The sequence below is a fragment of the Nomascus leucogenys genome, chromosome 6 (genome assembly GCF_006542625.1).
Source record: "Nomascus leucogenys isolate Asia chromosome 6, Asia_NLE_v1, whole genome shotgun sequence".
Lineage (NCBI taxonomy): Eukaryota > Metazoa > Chordata > Mammalia > Primates > Hylobatidae > Nomascus > Nomascus leucogenys.
The window spans coordinates 78292594-78316925 of record NC_044386.1 but is presented as its reverse complement, the minus strand read 5'-3'; the positions used below and the strand labels follow the sequence as shown (position 1 = coordinate 78316925).

Sequence of the window (24332 nt, the reverse complement as noted above, 5' to 3'; positions counted from 1 at the left end):
CTCAAAAAAAAAAAAAAAAAAAAGGAGCACATAAGAAGGCCTGATTACCCCCACATTACCACTAAATTTTTAAAATAAATGCCAATCTGAGAAAAATCTTTTATTTCTTGACCACTTGTATTTCTTCTCAGAATTATCTATTTACATGCTTAGCCTATTGTATTATTCACCTTTTTCTTATTGACTTGTAAGTATTATTTGCATATATGGAAGCTCTGTCATAATAGGGTGTAAACATTTTTCCAAACTGTCTCTCTCTCTCCCTACCCCATGTCATTATTCCTGTGCTACATTAAGGTGAAGGAGGCATATTTGTTTCCCATCAAATATGGAAGTAAAGTCCTTAATAAGATGGCTCCTTCCATTTCTTCATTCTACATCTCTATGTTTCAAAGTGACTGCTGAAAAATCCCTCTGAGGAATACACATCTTTCTTACTCTTAGAGATGTGCATCTACCTGACATGTAAAAAAAAAAAAAAAAAAAAAAAAAAAAAGTTTGTCTCCTTAGATTTCAATCCAAGTTTCATTTTATTGGAAGATGTTCTTGGAAGTCTGATATAGAGCAACAGCCATTCTCTAGTTTCATTACAGAAGAGTTTCCAATTTTTAATGCTTTTGATTCATTCAGCAAGGGCAGAAGTTAGGTAACCATAACTCAACTATATTTTCAAAGTATGCCTTGTTAGCATGTACTTAAAGGAAACTTTCAACAAACCTAATTTTTAAAATTTGCAAGACAAATTTTTAAACCAATTTTCTAAAAGTTCTGTTTTCAAATCAATACTTTACTCTTCAAGAAGGCACAAAGCTCAGTAGCTCTTAATCATAAAAAATGAATCCACTATGTTTTATGATTGTTAAGTATCCTTTCTCAAATTCACAGCATTTTTTCTAGTTTCAAAGTTTTATATTTGTATAATCATTACACAACATTCACAAATATTATAAAGCAAGAAGTTTGTTTCAGAGTGAGTCCATTTGTTTAACTACTCTTCAGACATCACTTTAATTCACTGTTTATCTAAACAAAACAGGTTGCTGACCATTTTAAGAGTGACATATTCCACATTCCCAAAAACCCTTTCCCTTCCTCTATTTGTGTTCCCAACAGTTAAAAAAAAAACTTATTGATATTGTTTCCTAGACGTTCAACGTATCATTTGCAGATGTAATACTATGATTTATTCCAACATTTACTCACTACATTCCTATAGCTTTACAGTGTAGACCATTTGCTTTGTGATTAATCATAAGTAGCCTTATCTATACCTCTCTCTCTCTCTTTTTTTTTTTCTTTTTTTGAGACGGAGACTCGCTCTGTCGCCCAGGCTGGAGTGCAGTGGTGCGATCTCAGCTCACTGCAACCTCCATCTCCCGGGTTCAAGTGATTCTCCTGCCTCAGCCTCCTGAGTAGCTGCGATTACAGGCACCTGCCACCACACCCGGCTAGTTTTTGTATTTTTAGTAGAGACTGGGTTTCGCCATGTTGGCTAGGCTGGTCTTGAACTCCTGACCTCAGGTGATCCACCCGCCTCAGCCTCCTGAAAGTGCTGGGATTACAGGCGTGAGCCACTGTGCCTGGTTTTTCTTTTTTTTTTTTTTAAGAGACAGGTTCTCACTATGTTGTCCAGGCAGGAGTACAAGGATTATTCACAGGTGTGATAACAGCACACTGCAACCTTGAACTCCTGAGCTCAAGCAATCCCCCTGTCTCAGCCTCCTGAGGAGCGGGAACTACATGCTCATACTACCAAGCCAGGCCTTACATATCTTCTCAATACATCTTATTAATAAGATAGCAAAACTTTTAAATAAAAGCATTTCAAGTACAGTTGTTTTATCACTTCATCAAGGCCACAAACCTTTCAAAAGCAAGGAGAGACATATTCTTACTCCCCAAGTATCGTTGTTATACATATAAATGTACTTAAGAAACAGCCAACTATTCATTTGGATCCAAGTATGACAATTTATAGCCGACAGGAATTATTCCCATTTTACAAGTGCAAAGAATGTAAGGACAGAGAGATTAAATAACTTATCCAAAGTCACTAAGCTAATTAGTCAGAGCTGGGAGGTCAACTCAAATCTATCCAATTCTAAAGCTAGTGCTCTACTACACCATACTGGCTTCCCCAGTTCATTCTGGATGAAAAAAGGTTTAAGAACCACATGTTTCACACATGAACTAAAGCATACAGGAAATGTTTTTTAAAAGCACGGGCAAGCTGGGGAGAGAATACACACACTCCTTCATGAAAAGAAGCCCAAAACAGAGTTATCAAAATGTCTCTAACAGAAAACAATACAATTTAAATTTCCTACCTTTATTCTCATTAATACACTCCTAATGAGGTGGGTAAATTGATGCAGCCCCTTGGAGAGAAACTTAACAGTATTTATCTGAAAGTATATCCCTCTGACATAGCAATCGCATTTCCAGGAAGTTATACTACACATAAACTCAACCATAAACAACTTAAATTTCCATCAACAGAAGACTGATTTAATATACAATGGATATTATGGGGCTATTAAAAACCAATGAACTTGATTTTTATGTGCTAATATGCAAATATCAAGATATATTGTTAAATTTAAAAACAAAAAACAAGAAGAATATGTTTGATTTCCCATTTTTAAAAGGTAAGACATATACATATCTATGTGTACTAAGAAAATTTCTAAAAGTTTTTATAGAACAGTTGCTACTCTGATATATTAAGATTAGTAAGCTGTGCGAGGAAGCTTTCAAACTCTCATTTTATATGACTGCACAGTCTGAATGTTTTAGAATATAACAAATGAGTCTAAAACATTTATTTATTAGGACATTTTGAAAGGAAAGAACTTACTCATAAACTGCTTCAGTATATTATTTTTAAAGGGGAGGGGCAGAAAATTACACATATTGAATTTCAAATAAAACATGATCAATCAAAAATGAATACGATCAAGTATTACAAAATAGGCCATGCAACACACTGGTGCTCATACAAAGAACTGGCCATTGGTCAATGCTTTGTAAAAACTGTTTCTAAATGTTTTCCAATTTATACTTTAAATTTTAAGTTGCATTACTGAGAAGGTAAATAATATATCACCAGTTTCACTGTATAAATTCTGGGTTGATTCCAGCTGTGTCTGCAGGATGCAGATTTTTTTAAATGACTGGAGTAGAAGAAAAAATCCAAGAAAATATATAAGTGAAAATTACCACTTGCCATGTAATCAAAACAAAACACAAAATTCCTTGCTGACTTCCTGGTTCACTTCCGGCATGAATTTTTGGTGTTTATCAGCCAAGTGTTTACTAAGCTTCCATTTCATTATTAGCTTATGATCTAACAAAATAGTAAATATGTTACACAGCCTTAGGGTATTTATTTCTTATGATATCTAACGAATTTCAATTTCTTTAGAAAAGGCATGACTGCTTCTATTTTATTTTATTTTTATAGAAACGGGGTCTCACTATGTTGCCCAGGCTGGTCTCAAACTCCTGGCCTCAAGCAATCCTCCTGCCTTGGCCTCCCAAAGTGCTGGGATTACAGGAGTGGGCCATCATGCCCAACTGTGGTTATATTTTAACTGCCTGCATCAAATGAATATAAAACTCCCAAAGCTTGCTGTCAGGAAATTCTCTCTTACATCTCAGTTAACTGCTTGAGAATTCTTAAAATTTACTTTACTGTGCCTAGAAATACTACTCAACTTTCACATTTCTTCAGCTATACTAAAGAACAAATCTAAATTCCTTAAAACTTCCATTCAATCCACCTCAATTACATAATATTAACATGAGAAAAAATATACCCTACTCTTAAGCCAAGTAAATACTAAAAATTTAAGAACTGGGATTAAAGGTTATTTCATAAGGAAGTATAAAATGCTTCATTGATATGACTCTAGATTTTGTGCCCATTAAGTTTATACTTACAAGGGGGTGGCATGTAATGTCGACATGATGAGAGAGAGGGCTGTGGAGGGGGCTGGGGCTGGGGCTGAGCAACCATGCTTGATCCATAGCCATCTATTGATGATAAAGGTTGACTTGGGGCAGCAGCAGCAGCCTGATGGCCAAAGATTGCAGCTCGGGAGGAAGAAACAGGGCAGCAGGGGTCAAATGCAGATGCTCCATGAAAACTGCCACTTCCATGACTTCTGATACCATTGTTGCTCAGGTCTACTGGCAATGCCTGCTAGATAAAAAGGAAGTATATTTTATCTTTCTAAAGTTTGGTCAAACACTTCATGTTATATTATAAAAGTATTCCTAATACAACCAAAAAAACATAATCTTTAAATTAGTTTGAAAACAGTAAGATTCTCAGTATGAAGAACCAGTGAGCACCAACAAAATACTTGGTTATCTTGAATATAACAAGTGTATCCTGGATTGTGAAAATTGTAGTGGTTTTATAGTTAAACCAATTTTTAAAAATCAAGCATAAGATTTTATCACAAGATGAACAAAAGTTTAATATATTAAAATCTTTTTGTCTTGTAACAAATACATCTTAGAAACTTTAAAAATCATACTTCTATATTCTTCTTTATCCCAACATTGTGACTAGTACTTTAGGACTCCTTGAGAAAACATACTATCACACTAGTGAAAATATTAAGGTTCTAGGAAAACTCTTGTCTGCCCCAAGTTCCAAACTGTATAAAGCAAGAATTCAATTAAAATGCTAATAAAAAAATCTACATTATTCAAAATAACAATGGACATAAGATTTTTCAGACTAAATCATGAATTACCTTTGCCACTCAAAGCTTTCACTTGTTCAAAAATGTAAGAATAAAAAAAGTTAAAGCACTGCTTCCTCTTATAGGCATATTTATTGCATTTTATAGGCACATTTAGTGCCTTGCAGATGTTCAGGGCTTTTTGTTTTGTTTTTAACAAATTGAATGTTTGTGGTGACACTGTGTCAAGCAAGTCTATCAGAGTTATTTTTCCAACAGCATGTGGAAACTCTGTGTCTGTGTCACATTTTGGTAATTCTCATAATATTTATATTTTTCTCATTATTATTTTATCTGTTATGGTGATATTTGATCAGTACTCATTGATGTTACTATTATAATTGCTTTGGGCACCAAGAACTGTGCCCATATAAGACAACAAATTTAATAGATAAACGTTGTGTCCTGACCAGATGTTTCCCCATTACCCTCCTCTCCTCTCTTTGGGCCTCCCTGTTCCCTGAGATACAACAACATTGAAATTAGGCCAATTAATGGCCTCTAGTATTCAAGTGAAAGGAAGATTTGCACATCTCTCATTTTAAATCAAAACCGAGAAATGATTAAGCTTAGTGAGGAAGGCATGTCAAAGGCCGAGATAGGCCAAAAGCTAGGCCTCTTGCACCAGTTAGCCAAGTCATTAATGCAAAGGAAAAATCCTTGAAAGAAACTGAAAGTACTCCAGTGAACACACAAATGATAAGAAAGTGAAACACCCTTATTGCTGATCTAAAGAAAGTTTTAGTGATCTAGATGGAAGATCAAACCAGCTGCAACATTCTCTTAAGCCAAAACCTAAGCCAGAGCAAGGCCCTAACTCTTCAATTCTATGAAGGCTGAGGGAGGCAAGGAGGCTGCAGAAGAAAAATCTGAAGATAGAAGAGATTAGTTCAGGAAATTGAAGGAAAGAAGCTATCTCTATAAGATAAAAGTGCAAGGTGAAGCAGCAAGTGCTGATGTAGAAGCTGCAGTAAATTATTCAGAAAATCTAGCTAAGACCATTTATGGAAAGTGCTACAGTGAATAACAGATTTTCCATGTAGACAAAACAGCCTAATACTGGAAGATGTCATCCAGGACTTTCATAGCTAAAGAGAAGTCAATGGCTGGCTTCAAAGTTTCCAAGGACTGGATGATTCTTCTTAGGGTCTAATGTAGCTGGTGACTTAAAATCCAATGCTCATTTACAATTCCAGAATTCCCAGGGCCCTGAAGACTTATGCTAAATCTATTCTGCCTGTGCTCTATTAACAAACAACAAAGCCTAGATGACAGTACAGCTATTTACATGGTTTACTGAGTATTTTAAGAATACTGTTGAGACCCACTATTAAGAAAAAAATATTCCTTTCAAAATGTTACTGCTTGGCAAAAGTGAGACCTTTTCTCAAAAAAGAAAAAAGAAAATTGCTGTTTCTTGACAATGCACATAGTCACCAAAGAGCTGTGATGATGTATAAGTAGATTAATGTTTTCATACCTAACACAACATCCAGTCTGCAGACTATGAATCAAGGAGTAATTTCAACTTTCAAGTCTTATTATTAAAGAAATACATTTCATAAGACTATAGCTGCCATAATAATTCCTCTGATCAATCTGGGCAAAAGTAAATTGAAAACCTTCCAGAAAGGAGTCACCATTCTAGATGTCATTAAGAACATTTGTGGTTCATGGAAGGCAGTCAAAATATTAACATTAATAATTTGGAAGAAGTGGATTCCAAGCCTCATGCATACTTTGAGGGGTTCAAGACTTCAGTGGATGAAGTAACTACAGATGTTGTGAAGACAGCGAGAGAACTAGAATAAGAAGTTGGACCCTGAAGATGTGACTGAATTGCCACAAATCCTGATAAAAGTTGAATGAGTTGCTTCTGACGGAGGAGCAAAGAAAGTAGTTTCTTTCTTTTATTTATTTTATCTTATTTTTTTTTGCACACCAACCTCTATTTCCCAGGTTGGTGTGCAGCAGTGCAATCTTGGCTCACTGCAACTTCCGCCTCCCAGGTTCAGGAAATTATCTTACCTCAGCCTCGCAAGCAGCTGGGATTACAGGTGCATGCCACCACACACGGCTAATTTTTGTATTTTTAGTAGACACAGGGTTTCGCCATGTTGGCCATGCTGGTCTTGAACTGCTAACTGCAAGTAATCTGCCTGCCTCAGCCTCCCAAACAAAGTGCTAGGATTACAGAAGTGAGCCACTGCACCCAGGCTCTTTTATTTATTTTTGAGACAAGGTCTCACTGTGTTGCCTACACTGGAGTGCAGTGATACAAACACGGCTCACTGCAGCCTCCACCTACCCAGCTCAAGCAATCCTCCCAACTTCAGCCTCCTGAGTAGCTAGGACCACAGGCGCATGCCACTGCGCCCAGCTAATTTCTAAATTTTTTGTAGAGACAGAGTCTTGCCATGTTGCCCAGACTGGTCTTTAACTCCTCCCACCTCAGCCCCACAAAGTGTTGGGAGCAAATGCATGAGCCAACATGCCCAGCTGGAAGTGGTTTCTTTTTTTTTTTTTTTTTTTTTTAATAAAAAAATTGCAGGACCCCAGACACATCATTTAAACAACAACAACAAAAAAAAACAAAACAACAACAAAACAAAACAAACAAACAAACAAAAAAAACTGCAGCAAAAGTGGTTTCTTGAGACAGAATCTTCTCCTGGTAAAGATACTAGGAAAAAGATGGAAATGACAGGCCGGGTGCAGTGACTCATGCCTGTAATCCCAGCACTTTGGGAGGCTGAGGCGGGCAGATCACGAGGTCAGGAGATTGAGACCATCGTGGCTGTCACGGTCAAACCCCGTCTCTACCAAAAAAATACAAAAAATTAGCCGGGTATGGTGGCGGGCGCCTGTAGTCCCAGCTACTTGGGAGGCTGAGGCAGGAGAATGGCATGAACCCAGGAGGTGGAGCTTGCAGTGAGCCAAGATCAGGCCACTGCACTCCAGCCTGGGCAACAGAGCGAGACTGTCTCAAAAAAGAAAAAAAAAATGGAAATGACAGCAAAAGATTTAGAATATCACATAAACTTATTACATTAGTACATTGCATAAACTTAAAGCAACTGCAGAGTTTGAAAGGATTGATTCCAATTCTGAAAGAAGTTCTATGTGTAAAACGCCATTAAACAGCATCATGTGCTACAGAAAAATCTTTCATGAAAGGAACAGTCAATCAATGCAGCCAACTTCATTGTTTTTGCTTTTTTTTTTTTTTTTGAGACGGAGTCTTGCTCTGTCACCCAGGCTGGAGTGCAGTGGCGCGATCTCGGCTCACTGCAAGCTCCGCCTCCCAGGTTCATGCCATTCTCCTGCCTCAGCCTCTCCGAGTAGCTGGGACTACAGGCGCCCGCCACCATGCCCGGCTAATTTTTTTGTATTTTTAGTAGAGTCGGGGTTTCACCGTGGTCTCGATCTCCTGACCTCGTGATCCGCCCGCCTCGGCCTCCCAAAGTGCTGGGATTACAAGCGTGAGCCACCGTGCCTGGCCCTTCATTGTTATCTTACTTCAAGAAATTGCCACAGCCACCCCAATCTTTAGGCACCACCACTCTCATCAGTCATAGCCACCAACATTAAGGCAAGACCCTCCATCAGCAAAAAGTTTACAATTTGTTGAAGTCCCAGAGGATTGCTGGCATTTTTAAAAAATGTATTAGCAATAAAGTATTTTTAAATTGAATTATTTTTAAACTGAAACATGTACAATAAGGTATTTTTAAACTGAAGTATTTTTAAATTGAAGCATGTACTTTTTTTAAACATAATGTCACTGTGCAGTGGACTTAGTATAGTACAGTGTAAACATTAAATTGTATATGTACTGGGAAACAAAAAATTCATGTGACTTGCTTTATTGCAATATTCACTTTATTGTATTTATTGTGGTTGTCTGGAACCGAACCTGCAGTATCTCCAAGGTATGCTTGTATTAGGAATATGATTTTAGGGAAAACCCACTAAGTTGGGAAATAAACCAGAGGGTAGATTCCACTTCCACTCATCAATAATATTTTCCTCCAAAAGCTTTTTTTTTTTTGAGACAGGATCTCTGTTACCCAGGCTGGAGTGCAGTGGTGCAATCTTGGCTCATTGCAACCTCCACCTCCTAGGCTCAAGCAATTCTCCTGCCTCAGCCACCCACAAGAAGCTAGAACTAAAGGCACGAGACCCCACACCCAGCTAATTTTTGTTTTGCTTTGTTTTGTTTTGTTGGAGGTGGGGTTTCACCATGTCGCACAGGGTGGTCTCGAACTCTTTCGGTCACGCGATCCACCCGTCTCAGCCTCCCAAGGTGCTAGGATTTCAAGCGTAAGCCACTATGCACTCACTGCCTTCCAAAAGCATCTGGAAAAATCCTAAGTAAAACACTTTCACCTCTACTCTAGAGCAAAGGCAAGAATCACTTCTTTGTACTCTTTTTTTTTTTTTTTTTTGAGATGGAGTCTCGCTCTGTTGCCCAGGCTGGAGTGCAGTGGCACCATCTCGGCTCACTGCAAGGTCCGCCTCCCGGGTTCAGGCCATTCTCCTGCCTCAGCCTCCCTAGTAGCTGGGACTACAGTACAGGCAGCCACCACCACACCCGGCTACTTTTTTTGTATTTTTAGTAGAGACGGGGTTTCACCATGTTAGCCAGCATGGTCTCTATCTCCTGACTTCGTGATCCACCTGCCTCGGCCTCCCAAAGTGCTGGGATGACAGGCATGAGCAACCGCGCCTGGCTACTTCTTCGTATTCTTGAATACAAACCTACTGCTTAGGTTCAGTGGAACCATACTTTTCAAAATGTGATTAAAGATCATAAAGATCTGATGTTATATATGGAATTATATACAGGAACTATGCGATACTGGAAGCTGAGGGGCTGGAGATGAAAAACCTAGGGTAATGCATTTGTCAAAGGCCCAAGTCACCCAACAGTCCTGAGAGGAACCACAGCAGTCTTTTTAATTTCAGTGAGCTCTAGGTTTAGGGGGAATAATAGAAACAAAAGGAACTCTGGGTGCTGAAAGGAAAGGGGCGTGATGATACTCAAGTTGGGAAAGAGAAAAGGAGGAGCTCCTTTCTTTTGTATTATTTATCTACAATCAAGTATATGTCTGTTCTCCTTCTGTTGAGCTGTACAATCAAGTATATGTCTGTTTTTCTGTTGAGTTGGCTAATACAATGTATGTCTTCAATTCAGGTAAATACAGTTTAAGAATAATGTTTTAAAACTGAATTTATGTTTATGGTTGAAATCCTTTCCCTACTAGACTAAAATTAGCAAATGGACCAGAATATCAACATCTTATGAAGGTGACCAAATTTCATTTTATCTTCATCTCTAGTCAGTGATTAAGAACATTCCCAGAGTAAAGTAATTCCTAGAAGAAACCGAGGGTAAAATTAAAGAATAAAGGGAAAAAAAAAACAGTAACGAGAACCCTCTTCTTCACAATTCCAGTTCATTCAATTCTTATTCTCGAAGGACAATCAAGAGTAAGCAAGATGAGTATAGTGATGGGACATAATAATTGGCTTACACGGATTATAAATGGCACATCACACTAATTAAACTACTAGGCACAGTGGTACATGCCTGTAGTCCCAGCCAACTGGAAGTCTGGGGCAGGAGGATTACTTGAGCCCAGGAATTTAAGGCCAGCCTGAGAAGAAAAGCAAGATCCTCTCTAAAAAAAAAAAAAAAGCAGGAGGTGGGGTGGGGTTGGGGGTTGGGGGTGGTGTGGCAGGGGTGGGTAGGAATGAAAGCCATATCGAATCAAAGCAAGCAGTGAAGACTATCTACATGACTACCGCCATCTTCTCGGTTTACCGGTCTAATTTTTCTTTAACTATGAACAATCTGGCACTCAAACATAAGATATCTACAAAATCACAAATCTCAGGTTTTGTTTGCTTTCTTCTGCTCCTCTACTTTCTGCTGTACCCAAATAGGTCTAAAGTGAAGGCTATATGAGGCTATTTTATGAGCATGTGGTTAATTTTAGAGTCCTACAAACATCAATATGAGTCTCAAACTGTTGTCTTCAAAAATCTCATTCTCTTTACCTTCAAACACCATTATCACCTGGGATCCTGCTGATTCTTCTCAAGTTTTGTTTGCAGTCCAAATACTTCTAATACTTATAGGTGGGTAAATGGGTTATATTTATTTTACAATGAACAGAACTATAAAAGAGATCCTACCTATAATTAACTCAAGCTGAAATAAAAAGTTGTATACATAATTGATGCCTCAAACTAGCTGCATTATTTTATTAATAACAAAATATTCTGCAAATGAGACTTTCAGCAGCTCTTTAATGAATGTAGGAAAAGCTGGTAGACTCACCTCTTCACCATTTTCCTACAATACTTATGAAGCGTCATGTAACCAAATTTATAGCAAAAGAAAGTATATTTTCAAGCAGATCCTTTCATTCAATCCACTGGAAAATTTTTCTTGATGCTCCCTCGTTCCCAAGAGATAGGACGGGTCTGGACATTCCGTTAATACCAAGAAATGTTACCAAAACCGAAATAGCATCCAAAATCTCTTTAATTATCTTTTCTACTCAATTCAAACTTCCTCTTGATAGCACCAGCTGTATTTTTAAAGAGAATACATCTCCTTAATTTTTTTTTTTTTTTTTTTTTGAGACGGAGTCTTATTCCGTCACCCAGGCTGGAGTGCAGTGGCATGATCTCGGCTCACTGCAAACTCCACCTCCCAGGTTCAATCGATTCTCCTGCCTCAGTCTCCTGAGTAGCTGGGATTACAGGCACGTGCCACACACCTGACTAATTTTTGTATTTTTACTAGAGATGGGGTTTCACCATATTGGTCAGGCTGGTGTCGAACTCCTGATATCGTGATCCACCCACTTTGGCCTCCCAGAGTGCTAGGATTACAGGCATGAGCCACCGCACCCAGCCCTTGTTAATTATTTTTAATCTGTCAGACCCAAAAGACATACCATCAAAATTTTAAAAGATGAGGCAAGTACTTTAGGAAAGGTCAGGTGACATAGAAAAGCGGTAGCTTAGCCGGGCACGGTGGCTTAATGCCTGTAATCCTAGGCAACAAGAGTGAGACTCCGTCTCAAAAAAAAAGAAAAAAAAAAAAAAACTTCGGAGTCTTGCTCTGTTGCCCAGGCTGGAGTGCAGTGGCACGATCTTGGCTCACTACAACCTCCATGTCTAAGGTTAAAGTGATTCTCCTGCCTCAGCCTCCCGAGTAGCTGGGACTACAGGCACACACCACCACACCCAGCTAATTTTTGTATTTTAGTAGAAACGGGATTTCACCACGTTGGCCAGGCTGGTCTTGAACTTCTGACCTCAGGTGATCCACTTGCCTTGGCCTCCCAAAGTGCTGGGATTACATGAGTGAGCCACCATGCCAGCCTCTTTGACTTTTTTTGCAGCACTTTTTTTCTGGAATATTATATGTCAAAATTACAATTTTTCTCTGAAATTACATCTTTTGTTTTTGTTGTTGTTGTTGTTGTTTTTTGAGACGGCATCTCACTCTGTCGCCCAGGCTGGAATGCAATGGCATGATCTCGGCTCACTGCAACCCCCACCTCCCGGGTTCAAGCAATTCTCCTGCCTCAGCCTCCTGAGTTACAACATGCAGACTTATATCACAATCGCACACAGAAGTGACATAACAAAAGTTAAAGTAGCATGGAACACTTGACTTCTTTTAGTCCACGTGATCGCCAATACTAATTTAATATTAATTGACATTTTGCGAAGTCAATACCAACCAATTTACTTAATTATAATTTTTTGCTGACATTTTGATTCTCCATAAACTGAAAACCTCATCTGCCCCTGAGAAAACATGCTACAGGTCTGCAAATGAGAAGGCTGTTTATTTCTAGATGAGTGAAGGTTATAGTGAACTCTACAGTAGGAGGTAAAAGGGGAAAACTGGGAGAATTTTCCAATTTTTCATGAATTAGCCTGACACTAGAGTTTCAACAATTTGTTTAAAATAAGATCCCAAAGATCAGATTCAACTGTATTTAACTAAAAACATCAAAAACCATTCCAGAATAAAAAAAAAAAGTGATTTTTAGATTGTTAGTTTTGATTACCCACATCCCTGGTCCATTCAATTAGTTGTAATAATTTAGTCCATCTGAAAATCTCAGAGACTTAATTAAAAAGAAACCACAGACCACTAAATGAGGCCATTTTCAAATGTAAGAATGTGACTAATTTAGTGTATAAAATCTGTCCCTGGGGGTTTTTTCCTCCTCCCAAAGCCACCACAATTAAAAAAGAAAGGTGGGTTGGTTTTAACGCAAGTAGTGACTCCCTCATGCTGGGTTTTCCAGCCATCTAAAACAAGAAGAAGGGGAAGCGAAAGGAGAAAGGAAAGGGAAGGAATGAAGGGGAAGAGGAAAGGGAAGAGAGGGAAGGAAGGAGGGGGAGAGAGAGAGGAAAGGAAGGAAGAATGGGAGTTAAAAAAAAAAAAGAAACGGAAGGAGGCAGGGAGGGAAGAAAGCAGGGAGAGAAATGGAGGGAGGGAGACAGGAATGAAGGAAGAGGAAGAGAGAGAAAAAGGAGAAGGGGAGAGAGAGAGAGACAAGGGAGGCAGGAAAGAAAGACTGACTCAAATTCCACATACCTGTTCATGATAGCTGGTACCAGAACTACTATTTGCTCCACAAGGTGCTTGTACTTGTGGAGGTCTTTCCACAGGGCAAGCAGGATCACTAAAGGAAGGAGAAACTGGGACAGCTGGGTGGGGAGTATGGTGGTGGTGGTGATGATGTTGAAAATGGTGACCATGCTGCTGAAAGCAACTCGTATGAGGATGTCCTAATGCATGGTGGTTCTGTGACGACCCTCCACATGGTGAGTGCTGGGGACAGCAGGAAGGTAACCTTGGCATTGCAGGAGGGCCAGTTTCCGTTACAGCACTAGATGTAGTTCTCCTTGAGTCATCTTGAAATAGAAAAAAATGCACAGAATAATCAAATCATGAAATATCACTGTGTAAAAAAATAGGTATAGGGTATAAATAATAATTGTTTAAAGAAATGTTCAGTAAATTCAAATCTCTGTAAATAATGTGATAGCGCCATATTCTTTTTTTTTTTTCCTTTTGAGATGGAGTCTAGCTCTTGTTGCAGAGGCTGGAGTACAATGGCGCCATCTCGGCTCACCAAACCTCCACCTCCTGGGTTCAAGCGATTCTCCTCCCTCAGCCTCCTGAGTAGTTGGGATTACAGGCATGCACCACCACGCCCAGCTAATTTTGTATTTTTAGTACTGATGGGGTTTCTCCATGTTGGTGAGGCTGGTCTTGAACTCCCAACCTCAGGTGATCCGACCGCCTCAGCCTCCCAAAGTGCTGGGATTACAGGCATGAGCCACCGCGCCCGGCTGATAGTGCCACATTCTTAACATATACATCACAAGATTTTATGCAGTGGTCTTCATTGGGATTTTCCTGAAACTCTTAAATTCTTCAAGAAGCTCGTATTTATTGTGATGTGTAAGTATGGCAATAGATCAAGTTTTCCTATGGCATAACAAATGATTTATTACCAGTAAAACTGTGTTTTAAAAGTTTAAAAATACGAGTCCTTCCACTATACGCTACAAAGCAAATGCTCTTCCCTTAAGCTCCATGAACCCCTAATATCATAAATCATTCCTACATAAAGCAGACAGCTATGTACTTCATAAAATCTCATCTTAAGACACAGCCACCCAAGTCAGAGTGTATCTGGTGGAGTCTCACTATCGGCCAACACACACACACACACACACACACACACACACACACACAGACACCCAAGTCAGAGTGTATCTGGTGGAGTCTCACTATCCACCAACACACACACACACACACATTTTTTTTTTTTTTTTTTTTTTTTTTTTTTAAAGACTGGGTCTCACTCTGTCCCCCAGGCTGGAGTGCAGTGGCTGGATCTTGGCTCAGTGCAACCTCCGCCTCCCAGGCTCAACAGATTCTCCTGCCTCAGCCTCCCAAGTAGCTGGGACCACAGGCACACACCACCACGCCTGGCTAATTTTTGTATTTTTTGTACAGACAAGATTTTGCCACATTGTCCAGGCTGGTCTTGAGCTCCTCCCACCTCAGCATCCCAAAGTGCTTGGATTACAGGCATGAGCCACCATGTCTGGACCATTATCTTTTTTCCTTCCTTTGGACGCTATAGTCAGAACCGACAGAATACAAGAAATGATTAGACTCTAATACTTGAAAAATAAAATGTGCTTCATAGTAATCTAATGACTTAGTGTCACATAGTGGGGAAAGAAACATGGAGTCAAATGAATCTGGGTTCTAATCTGGGACCTTTCTTTTAGCAATGTGACCTTAGGAAAGTTATTTAACCTCCTTTTCTCTATAAAATGTGGTAATAAAATTGCCTTGCATGGTTGTTAGAATAGATAAATTTCCCGGTATAAAACACATGAGTCCTGATTATGCTCTCTGCCACATGCCCAGTTATTTTGAAGGTATGTTCTTCTATGGCAGAAGAACTGCAAAAGTATCCCCTGAAAGTCTGTCCCAGTGTTTCAAACTCATTTAAAACCCAGAAACTCTTCCTCAAACTAAATATTATATGGAAACTATATAAAAGAGATTTTTAAAAATTGAAGCTTCTGATTAGAAGAGTGAACAGCCTAAAGCCAAACCCTCCACTCTGATTCTGAGGTGTCTCCTCAGAATCCTTAGAATTCTGGAACATTACTATCCTAGCCTTGATTTTAGAGTACCCAAGAGTAGGGATACCCTGCTCCTATGTGGCTCAAAGTACCTAGCTAATCTCTTCTGGGCCAATATATCAATTAGGAATCTTCTGCTTCTTTACAAATAAAATAAAAAATCCAACCAAAACAGCTTAAATAATAAAGGGAATTATGGGTTCACATAAATGAACCTGGGTCGGGGGGTGCTTCAGGTTCTGCTTGGTAAGATTCAGCAAATTTCCCTAAAATTCTCCTGGCTCTGCCCTCTCTTACATGTCCTATCCTGCCTTTCCTGATTCTCAACTCTTCAAGGTCTGTGCTCCAACCTCTGTTACACAGTAGCTCTAATCTAAATTTCTGTATATTCGTTTTTTCCAAGCTGCTAGTCTGGCCTATGGGGGCTAATGTCCCAAACCCTTTTGTAAAGGTTCTTAACCTGGGAACTAGAATTCATGGGTCTGTGAACTTGGACGGAAGAAAACCAAACTGACACTAACTAAAATACAAACTGACACTAACCTCTAACTGCCCCTAGAATTATGTTAAATATTGTAATTTGTAATAAAAACAAAGTCAACAAATTATTTACTTTTTTTTTTTTTTTTTTTTTTTTTGAGACAGAGTCTTGCTCTGTCACCCAGGCTAGAGTGCAGTGGCACAATCTCTGCTCACTGCCAGCTCCGCCTCCCAGGTTCACGCCATTCTCCTGCCTCAGCCTCCCGAGTAGCTGGCACTAAAGGCGCCCGTCACCACACCCGGCTAATTTTTTTGTATTTTTAGTAGAGACGGGGTTTCACCGTGTTAGCCAGGATGGTCTCGATCTCCTGACCTCGTGATCCACCCACCTCGGCCTCCCAAAGTGCTGGGATTACAGGCGTGAGGGACCACGCCCAGCCAGATTATTTACTTTTTAAAACAAATAATAGCAGTTCCAAAGTCAGTTCTATAATTATGTTACTTTCATTCACTTGCATTCCAAATGTGTTGAATAACCTGGTCAGTGTTAAAACTAGCATATCAGGAACTGACCATGATCAAAAATCTTTTAGGGCTATGCTGAACCCAACATTAAGTAACTGTTTCCTATAAATTATAATATGTAAAGCAATTACTCATTATTACAGTAGCTTTACTTGCTACAGCATTTTCAGGGTTTTATCTTAGTCTCTATGTAAAAGTGTTATACAAGTCAATATCATTTATTGTGTATTGTATCAGGAAAAAAAGGTTGAAAACCTTTGGGACACTAAGCTCACTCACTGGGATACACTAAATTACCTTCATGGTTCCTTCCAACTCTGACACTTTAATTTTACAAACCAAGTTATTTGAGGATTACGGTGACTCTAAAAGTCAGGGTATGAGTTTGTAACCATCACTAAAGTGACGGATATGACACATATCTGTTCAGAAATAGCTTTTCCTCTTTTGCCTTTGAGCATTTTGAATACATATAATCCAGAACCTCTTTGTTTCTCAAATAGGCTTGCATCCGAAAGTAAAGACAACCAATTAGCCTCTCATTCGAGAGTTACTACCCAAATAAAATTGTCATAAATTAGAGGTGAAATACAAAGATATGATTCAGTAAATAAAACACTTCCTTTTCTATTAAAATTAACCCATAGAGGGCCCACTAAAAATGAGACAATCATGAACCTGCATTAGGGAAATTAACTCCACAACCCAGTGACAATAATTTGGTTAAAGGGCCTCCTAGGAGTGCCTTCAGTAACTCTAGCAGGATTATCGAGATGCAGGCATGAATTACTCATTCATTCAACGGTCTTACACATAATAAAAGTCATGGTAAAAGATCTACAAAAGGCACTGGATAATACAAAGGTGAAAATGAAAGTCCTGGCCTTTAACATAACTTACAGTATGGTCTGCCTTTGCTGTTTTTATCTCTAGCAACCAGAAACATGCTTGCACAATGTAGGTGGCTCAATAAGCACTTTCTATATTTAATTTCAACTCACAAGGGAAAAGCAGCATGCAATCATGTAGGTAAGTGCCAAGAAGAGAAACACTTGCTCCTTGGCCCTTAAGGAAGCTCATCATCAAGCATGGAGACAATTTAGGATACAAATCAACCAGTATTAGAACAGAAACACTGGGTTCTAGCATAGTATAAAGCAGTACTCTCCCCAGTATCTGGCAATGCCTAGAGACATTTTTGGTTGTCACAATTGGAAGGGAGGTGATGTTACTGGAATTTAGAAGCTAGAAACCAAGCATGCTGCTAAATATCCTGTAAGCACAACCCTTCCCCACCTCCCACTGTTAAGAACTACTCTGGCCCAAAGTCAATAGTAATGCCAAGGTTGAGAAATCTTGGCATAAAGGGGAAAAGTAGAGGTGTCACGCCAGACTGCCTATGTTTGAATTCTTGCTCCACTATCATATAACCTTGGATATGTTACTTCACCTGTAGAATGAGAAGGGTAATAAAATCTGCCTCATTGGTTACTGCAAAAATCAGAGTTATTATAGGTAAATCCACCGGCCAACATTATAGGCTCAACAAATATTAGCTGCTGCTATCCACTAGAGTGTAAACTCTGTTAGAAGAAAAATTTATCTGTTTTGTTCCCACTGCCTAGCACAGTGCCTGACATATAGTGTGCCACCAATAAATATGTGTTAAACAAATGAATATATAAGATATCATGTAGGCATAACACAAGGACCACATGGAGAGGTCAGGCAGATAATGAGCTGTTTGTGGCACACTGAGTTTGAACTGACTGCAGAATGATCCAGGACAGATGTCCAAGAAGCAATTGGATATGAAAGTCTAAAATGGCCAGGCATGGTGGCTCATACTTGTAATCCCAGCACTTTGGGAAGCTGAGGCAAGTGAATTGCTTGAGTCCAGGAGTTCGAGACCAGCCTGGGCAACATGGCAAAACCCTATCTCTACAAAAAATACACAAATTGGCCAGGTGTGGTGGAGTGTGCCTGTAGTCCCAGCTACTTGTGCGGCTGATGCAGGAGGATCACTTGAGCCTGGAAGTGGAGGCTGCAGTGAGCCTGCACTCCAGCCTACGTGACAAAGCAAGACCCTGTCTTGAAAAAAAAAAAAAAAAAAAAAGAAGTTTAAAACAAATACGGTGGTCAAAAAACACAGAAGAGAGAGTCATCAGCATACTAGTGATAGGTGACAACACTTAAAGTTATGAAATGGGCTAGTGAGAAGGGGGATGAGAACACAGTCCTGGGAAGAAAATGAATTATGAAAAGGAGACTACTGTCAGATTTTAAAAGATCATGTTTATTCATTATGAAAGGAGTCAGAAGCCCATTAAAGAGTTTAGTGTGACAAAAATACACTTAAATGTACATAGACAAAAACAAGTGTACATGTGCATGTACTAAGGAAATGAAACCAGAGAAGATGCCGAAGACACAGGGAAGATGACAGTTAAAGCAAGGTTAAGGACAAAGGAAAGGATAAGAGGTAGAGCACAGATAAAGGAACTGGATGGAAGGGACAGGAAGGAGTTAGGAGACTAGGAATTAGTAGACGAGGACAGGGAAAGAGCCACAAAAGTTTATATGGTGGCATTGGAAGTTGCAGGAGTTCATGCTTAGGAACTTTCATTTATTCATTTTTTTAAATTTCCCCTGGGGAATGAAAACCTTGAGGAAAAGGAGAGTGTTTTGAAATAGGCACTTAGGAGGAAGGAAAGGGAACTGATCAAGACAATGGTGATTTCCTACAGAAAGCCCAGGATTAGAAACCATAAATTTATGGAGGAACTTGGATAAGTGTGAAGCTAGATAGCTTGAATGTGAGGGTTGGAGATATTCAAAAAGGTACAAGATAAGGACAGGTTGTGGAGAAAATAGTTGAACTAATGTTCCATAGGGTCCTGGAAGGAAATGGACCTTAAGAGAGGCCCATTTAGGACTGTAGCCAAGATGCTCAGAGATTAAATCTGATTTGTGAATGAACAAAGATTTATATATAAAAGCTTTCGGACTATTCTGAAATAAAGATGGGACTGTATCACATAAAATGCACGTAAGAATAATGCTACACATAGGCCGAGTGTGGTAGTTCACACCTGTAATCCCAGCACTTCTGGAGGCTAAGGCAGGTGGATTGCTCGAGCCCAGGAGACTGAGGCCAGTGTGGGCAACATGGCAACATGGCAAAACCCCATTGCTACCAAAATACAAAAATTAGCCGGGCCTGGTGGTCATGCCTGTGGTCCCCCAGCTACTCGGGAGGATCACTTGAGCCTGGGAGGTGGAGATTGCAGTGAGACAAGATTGTGCCACTGCACACGGGCCTGGGCAACAGAGTCAGACCTGTCTCACAAAAAAAAAAAAAAGAATGCTACATAAAGCTATAACAGGAGACAGGAGTCAATGAGAAGTCAAATCCCTGCCTCAAAGATTATTACAATTTTGTCAAAGTACTTAACTTCTCAGGTTTCTTCATTTCTGAAACGGTAAGAGAAATGCCAACATCAATATTTTTTTTATTTTTTGAAACAGGGTCTTACTCTGTCATCCGGGCTGGAATGTAGTGGTGCCATAGAGGATCACTGCAGCCTCGACTTGTCAGGATCATATGATTCTCCTGACTCAGTCTCTGAGTAGCTGGGACTACAGGTATGTGTCACCATGCCTCACTAATTTCTGCAATTTTCTGTTTTTTTGTTTTGTTTTGTTTTTTTCTTCAAAAGAGACAAGGTTTTCACCACGTTGCCTAGGCTGGTCTTGAACTCCTGGCCTCGAGTGATCTGCGTGCCCTGACCTCCCAAAGAGCTGGGATTACAGGTGTGAGTCTCATTATGTCAAGGATTTTTTTTTTTTTAAGAATTAAAATATATACAATAACATATAAGATACCCAAGTAACAAGCTAAGAAAAGAGTATGTACTCAACAAATGAAATAAAAGCCCATTTCATTTCCGCCTACATTTTTTCAGAGAATGTTTTTAAAAGACACCCCTACTGGGCACAGTGGTTCACACCTGTAGTCCTAGCTACTTGGGAGGCTGAGGTAGGAGGATCACCTGAGCCTGGAACTTCAAGACTAGCCTAGGCCAAAAAAACAAAAAAGACACTCGTGGGAAATCTTCTTGATCAAGAATGTTTCTCAATTCTGCCCTCAGTTTTCCAGAGGAGAGAGTACTTCCTGATCCAGCCACATGTAGTTTTCTAATCTGCTAGATGTAAATTACATGACTATTAAAAGAATTAAATGAGATATTATTAAAAGCAAAAAGGGATAGAAAATATAAGATGGTTTCATTATTAATGGTGATTTAGTCAATCCACAAGCTACAGGGTCTACAGTGTTTCTATTGGTAAGCAATTAGCAAGTTCCTATCTCTGTACCATTATCCAAAAATGAAAGAAAGCTAGTTTAAGGCTCAGTTAAACAAATGATACAAGAGAGAGCCAGAGATATCACTGCTAATTGAAACATAAGAACTAGCTTGAAATAAGAGCTAAAACTAATGAAAGCTCTGGAATAAATTTTTGTGACCTTGGATTAGGCAATGGTTTCTTAGATATGACACCAAAAGACCAAACCACAACCAAAAAACCCCAGAAAATGGACATCATCACAATTTTAAAAACTCCCATCCCCATTCTCAATTATTTTGGGAAGATACCTAAGGAGTAGACTTAGTGCATCCAATGGTAACTCTATTTTAACTTTCTGAGGAACCATCAAAGTGTTTTCCTCAGCAGTTGCACCATTTTGCATTCCTACCAGCAGTTCACGAGGGTTCCAATTTCTCTACATCCTTGCCAACACTGGTGATTTTCTATTTTTGTTTGTGTTATAGACACCTTAGTGGGTGCAAAGTGGTATCTCATTGTGGTTTTCATTTGCATTTCCCTAATGATTACTGATGTTGAGCATCTTGTGCTTCTTGGTCATTTGCATAACTTCTTCAGAAATATCTATTCAAATCTTTTCTCATTTTAAAATTGGGTTGTCTTTCTGTTGGGTTGGGGCTTTTTGTTTGTTTCTTTCTACTTGTTTATTTTTTAAATATAAATAGAGATAGGGTTTCACCATGTTGGCCAGGCTGGTCTCAAACTCCTGGTCTCAAGTGATCCTCCCGCCTCAACCTCCCAAAGTACTGGAATTACAAGCATGAGCCATCACACCCGGCCTGTTGGGCTGTTTTAAGAGTGCTTTGTAGATTCTGGATTCTAAAGTGCTTATCAGATATAGGATTTGCAATATTTTTCTTCCCCCCATTCTGTAGGCTGTCTTTCACTATCTTGATAATGTCCTTTAATGCACAAAAGTTTTAAATTTTGATGAAGTCCAACTTATCCACTTTTGCTTTTGTTGCTCATGCTTTTGGTGTCAGCCATTTACTTCTCCCCAAGCTCTCTTATTTGAGCTATAATACTCTGGTCACATATAGCACACAAACTCAAATATGAAATCAGCCTAATTATAATAAAGACTACCTTGATAACATATGAAGTTTACTATAATGTAAGAATACCCGCTTATTAACATAGCTAAAATCTAATAATTTTCCTAACAAAAGTAATGACAAAAAGTCTCCCCTCCCCCACTTTTTTACATACCTCCTATAGAAGTGCCAGTGGTACTATTGCTTGTAAGAGTAGCTGAAGTCTCTGACACTGTGGAAGGTTGGCTACTGGTGACAGCTGAAGCAGTATCAGAGGCCTGCTCAGAGGTAGATGGATTTGAATTGTTAATGGAAGCGCTAGTAGCTTGTGATTCCATTCTTGCAGAAGTGGTTGGTACTACAGTAGGTTCTACAAAATACAAAATGTCAACTTAGCATTTCAAAACAAATTAGATAAACGGTTATATTTTAATGTAAGCTAATGTGTTTATAATTATTAAATAAAAAAACTTTAAAAATATAAGCTCTCTAATAACATTTGGTAAAGAAAGGGTTCACAAAGCTAAACTGCAATATCAAACTGACGTGTTACCAAAATATCAATATCAAACTGACGTGTTACCAAAATATTACTGCATTTTTAAAAATCCAACACCAATATGCTTATTCCAATAATTTAGGTGATTTAACAGTTTTTCAGGTAGCTTCTAAATAAGTTGTCTGATCTATCACAAAGAAGAAAAGAGTAAAAGGAAAGTAAAAGTTCCTTGCTATGCACACACACGTGGCCATAAGCTGTCAGAACAGTGTTACAAACCACACCGTGTTTGACACAATATGGATTCTAGGGTAAGACTGCCTGGATAGCAATACTGATTTCACCACTGACAGTATGAATATAAATAAGTTATTTAACCATTCTCCATTTCCTCATCTGTAGAACTGGGAAAGTATCAGAATTTTCTTCATAGAACTGTCATTAGGATGAACTGAGATCACATACTTCGTATGATGCTTTACAGAGAGTAATCACTTAACATTAGCTATTATTTCTAATATGTTTTCATCTTCTTTCCATGCCTTTTTATATGTTTTCCAAAGAAAATTTTGTAAATATTAATATTCATCAGTGCTTTCTAATAAAAATTAACATTTTTCTATCAGAAAGTAAAAGAAATTTCAGGTAGACTTCAACTTATGAGTGAGTTAAGTTTCAAAGAACTAATTTTAAAATGGTTGCTTAAAATTGAGAACGATGGGAATAAATCCATCCAAAGCATAGTCACGACAATTAAATCTGAAAAGAATGGGGGTCTCTTAATGTGCTATAGAATGAGAGAGTTGACTTTCTATACAATGCAGTATGGTAAGCTAATTCCTTAGGCACAAATAGTACCTGTGAGTCTATATGGGACAGTTTGAATGCTAGTATGTCCAAATGCTTGTATATGCAAATTGCTTGTACATAAAAAAAGGGGGAAAAGAACTTCTGTTTATTTGTAAATAGTTTAACCAGGGTTTCTCAACCTTGGCAATACTAACATTTTGGGTTAGATAATTTTTTGTTCACTGGGGAGGAGATGTGCACTGTGAACTGTATGATGTTTAGCAACAACCATGGTCTCTATCCATTAGAAGTCAGTAGCATCCTCCCCTAACTGTGAAAACCAAAAATGTCTGCAGACATTGCCAAATATCACTTAGGGGAAAAAAATGCCCCTAGTTGAGAACCACTGGTCTGATGTACTTAGTTTTGGATTTATTTTTAATAAGAGAGAAGCTTTCCACTGAGAAAAACTAGTGGAGGAAAGGGAGCATCTACTAATCACTGAAATACTTTTAACCCAGTAAAGTGTAAATTCTGGTTTAACTTACTGTAATGTGGAAAAGGCTACTCTATCACCTTTTCCTACTTACCGGCTAGCAGGTGTCACATCGGAACACAAAAAGTTTCCAAAATAGTCACCTTATATTTAATTAACTCTGAGTAATCATTAATTAATCCCTATTACATTAACGACTGTCTTACAGATCATTTATGGTGCTTCAAAACAAAAAACAAGAGATTGTTGAATGAAATGCAAACAGTTGTTATCTCTTCATAAACAACTGGGTACTGATACTCTGACACTTATGACCACCCAAACTGCAAATAGCCCATAGAAGAGCTGACTGCATATGGCCTCTAACTCTTTCCACCTATCAACTCTTTCCATCTACCTGATATATTCTTTGCCCAATTTATAGCTAACTCCCAAAACTAACAAACTCATATATGGCTTACCATTTTCCTTTTGGGAAATTATGATTGACCATTTCCTAAGATATAACTAATAATACCTCAAGATGATTCCTAATATGTGGGCAAATTCACATATGTATTCATTCATATATTCATAAATTCTACCACTTTTCCTAACCTCTGTATTCCAACTCTGGTTTTGTTTCCTCAGTTACTTGGGTATAGCTGTAAGCC

At 38.7% G+C, this 24332-nt stretch overlaps 1 protein-coding gene across 4 annotated transcripts in view; it reads right to left on the bottom strand.

Moving 5' to 3' along the window:
• Positions 1 to 24332, bottom strand: part of RNF111 (ring finger protein 111) — a 115224-nt gene that overhangs the window by 16202 nt on the left and 74690 nt on the right. For 2 of the 4 annotated variants that reach the window (XM_030814489.1, XM_003267041.4), the window contains exons 5-7: positions 22071 to 22265; positions 13390 to 13709; positions 3943 to 4204 (exon numbers count right to left, since the gene is read on the bottom strand). In XM_030814489.1, the coding sequence (XP_030670349.1) occupies positions 3943 to 4204; positions 13390 to 13709; positions 22071 to 22265 (777 nt within the window). The remainder of the gene's footprint in view (positions 1 to 3942; positions 4205 to 13389; positions 13710 to 22070; positions 22266 to 24332) is intronic. The other 2 variants (XM_030814490.1, XM_012507563.2) reach the window with 1 other exon arrangement.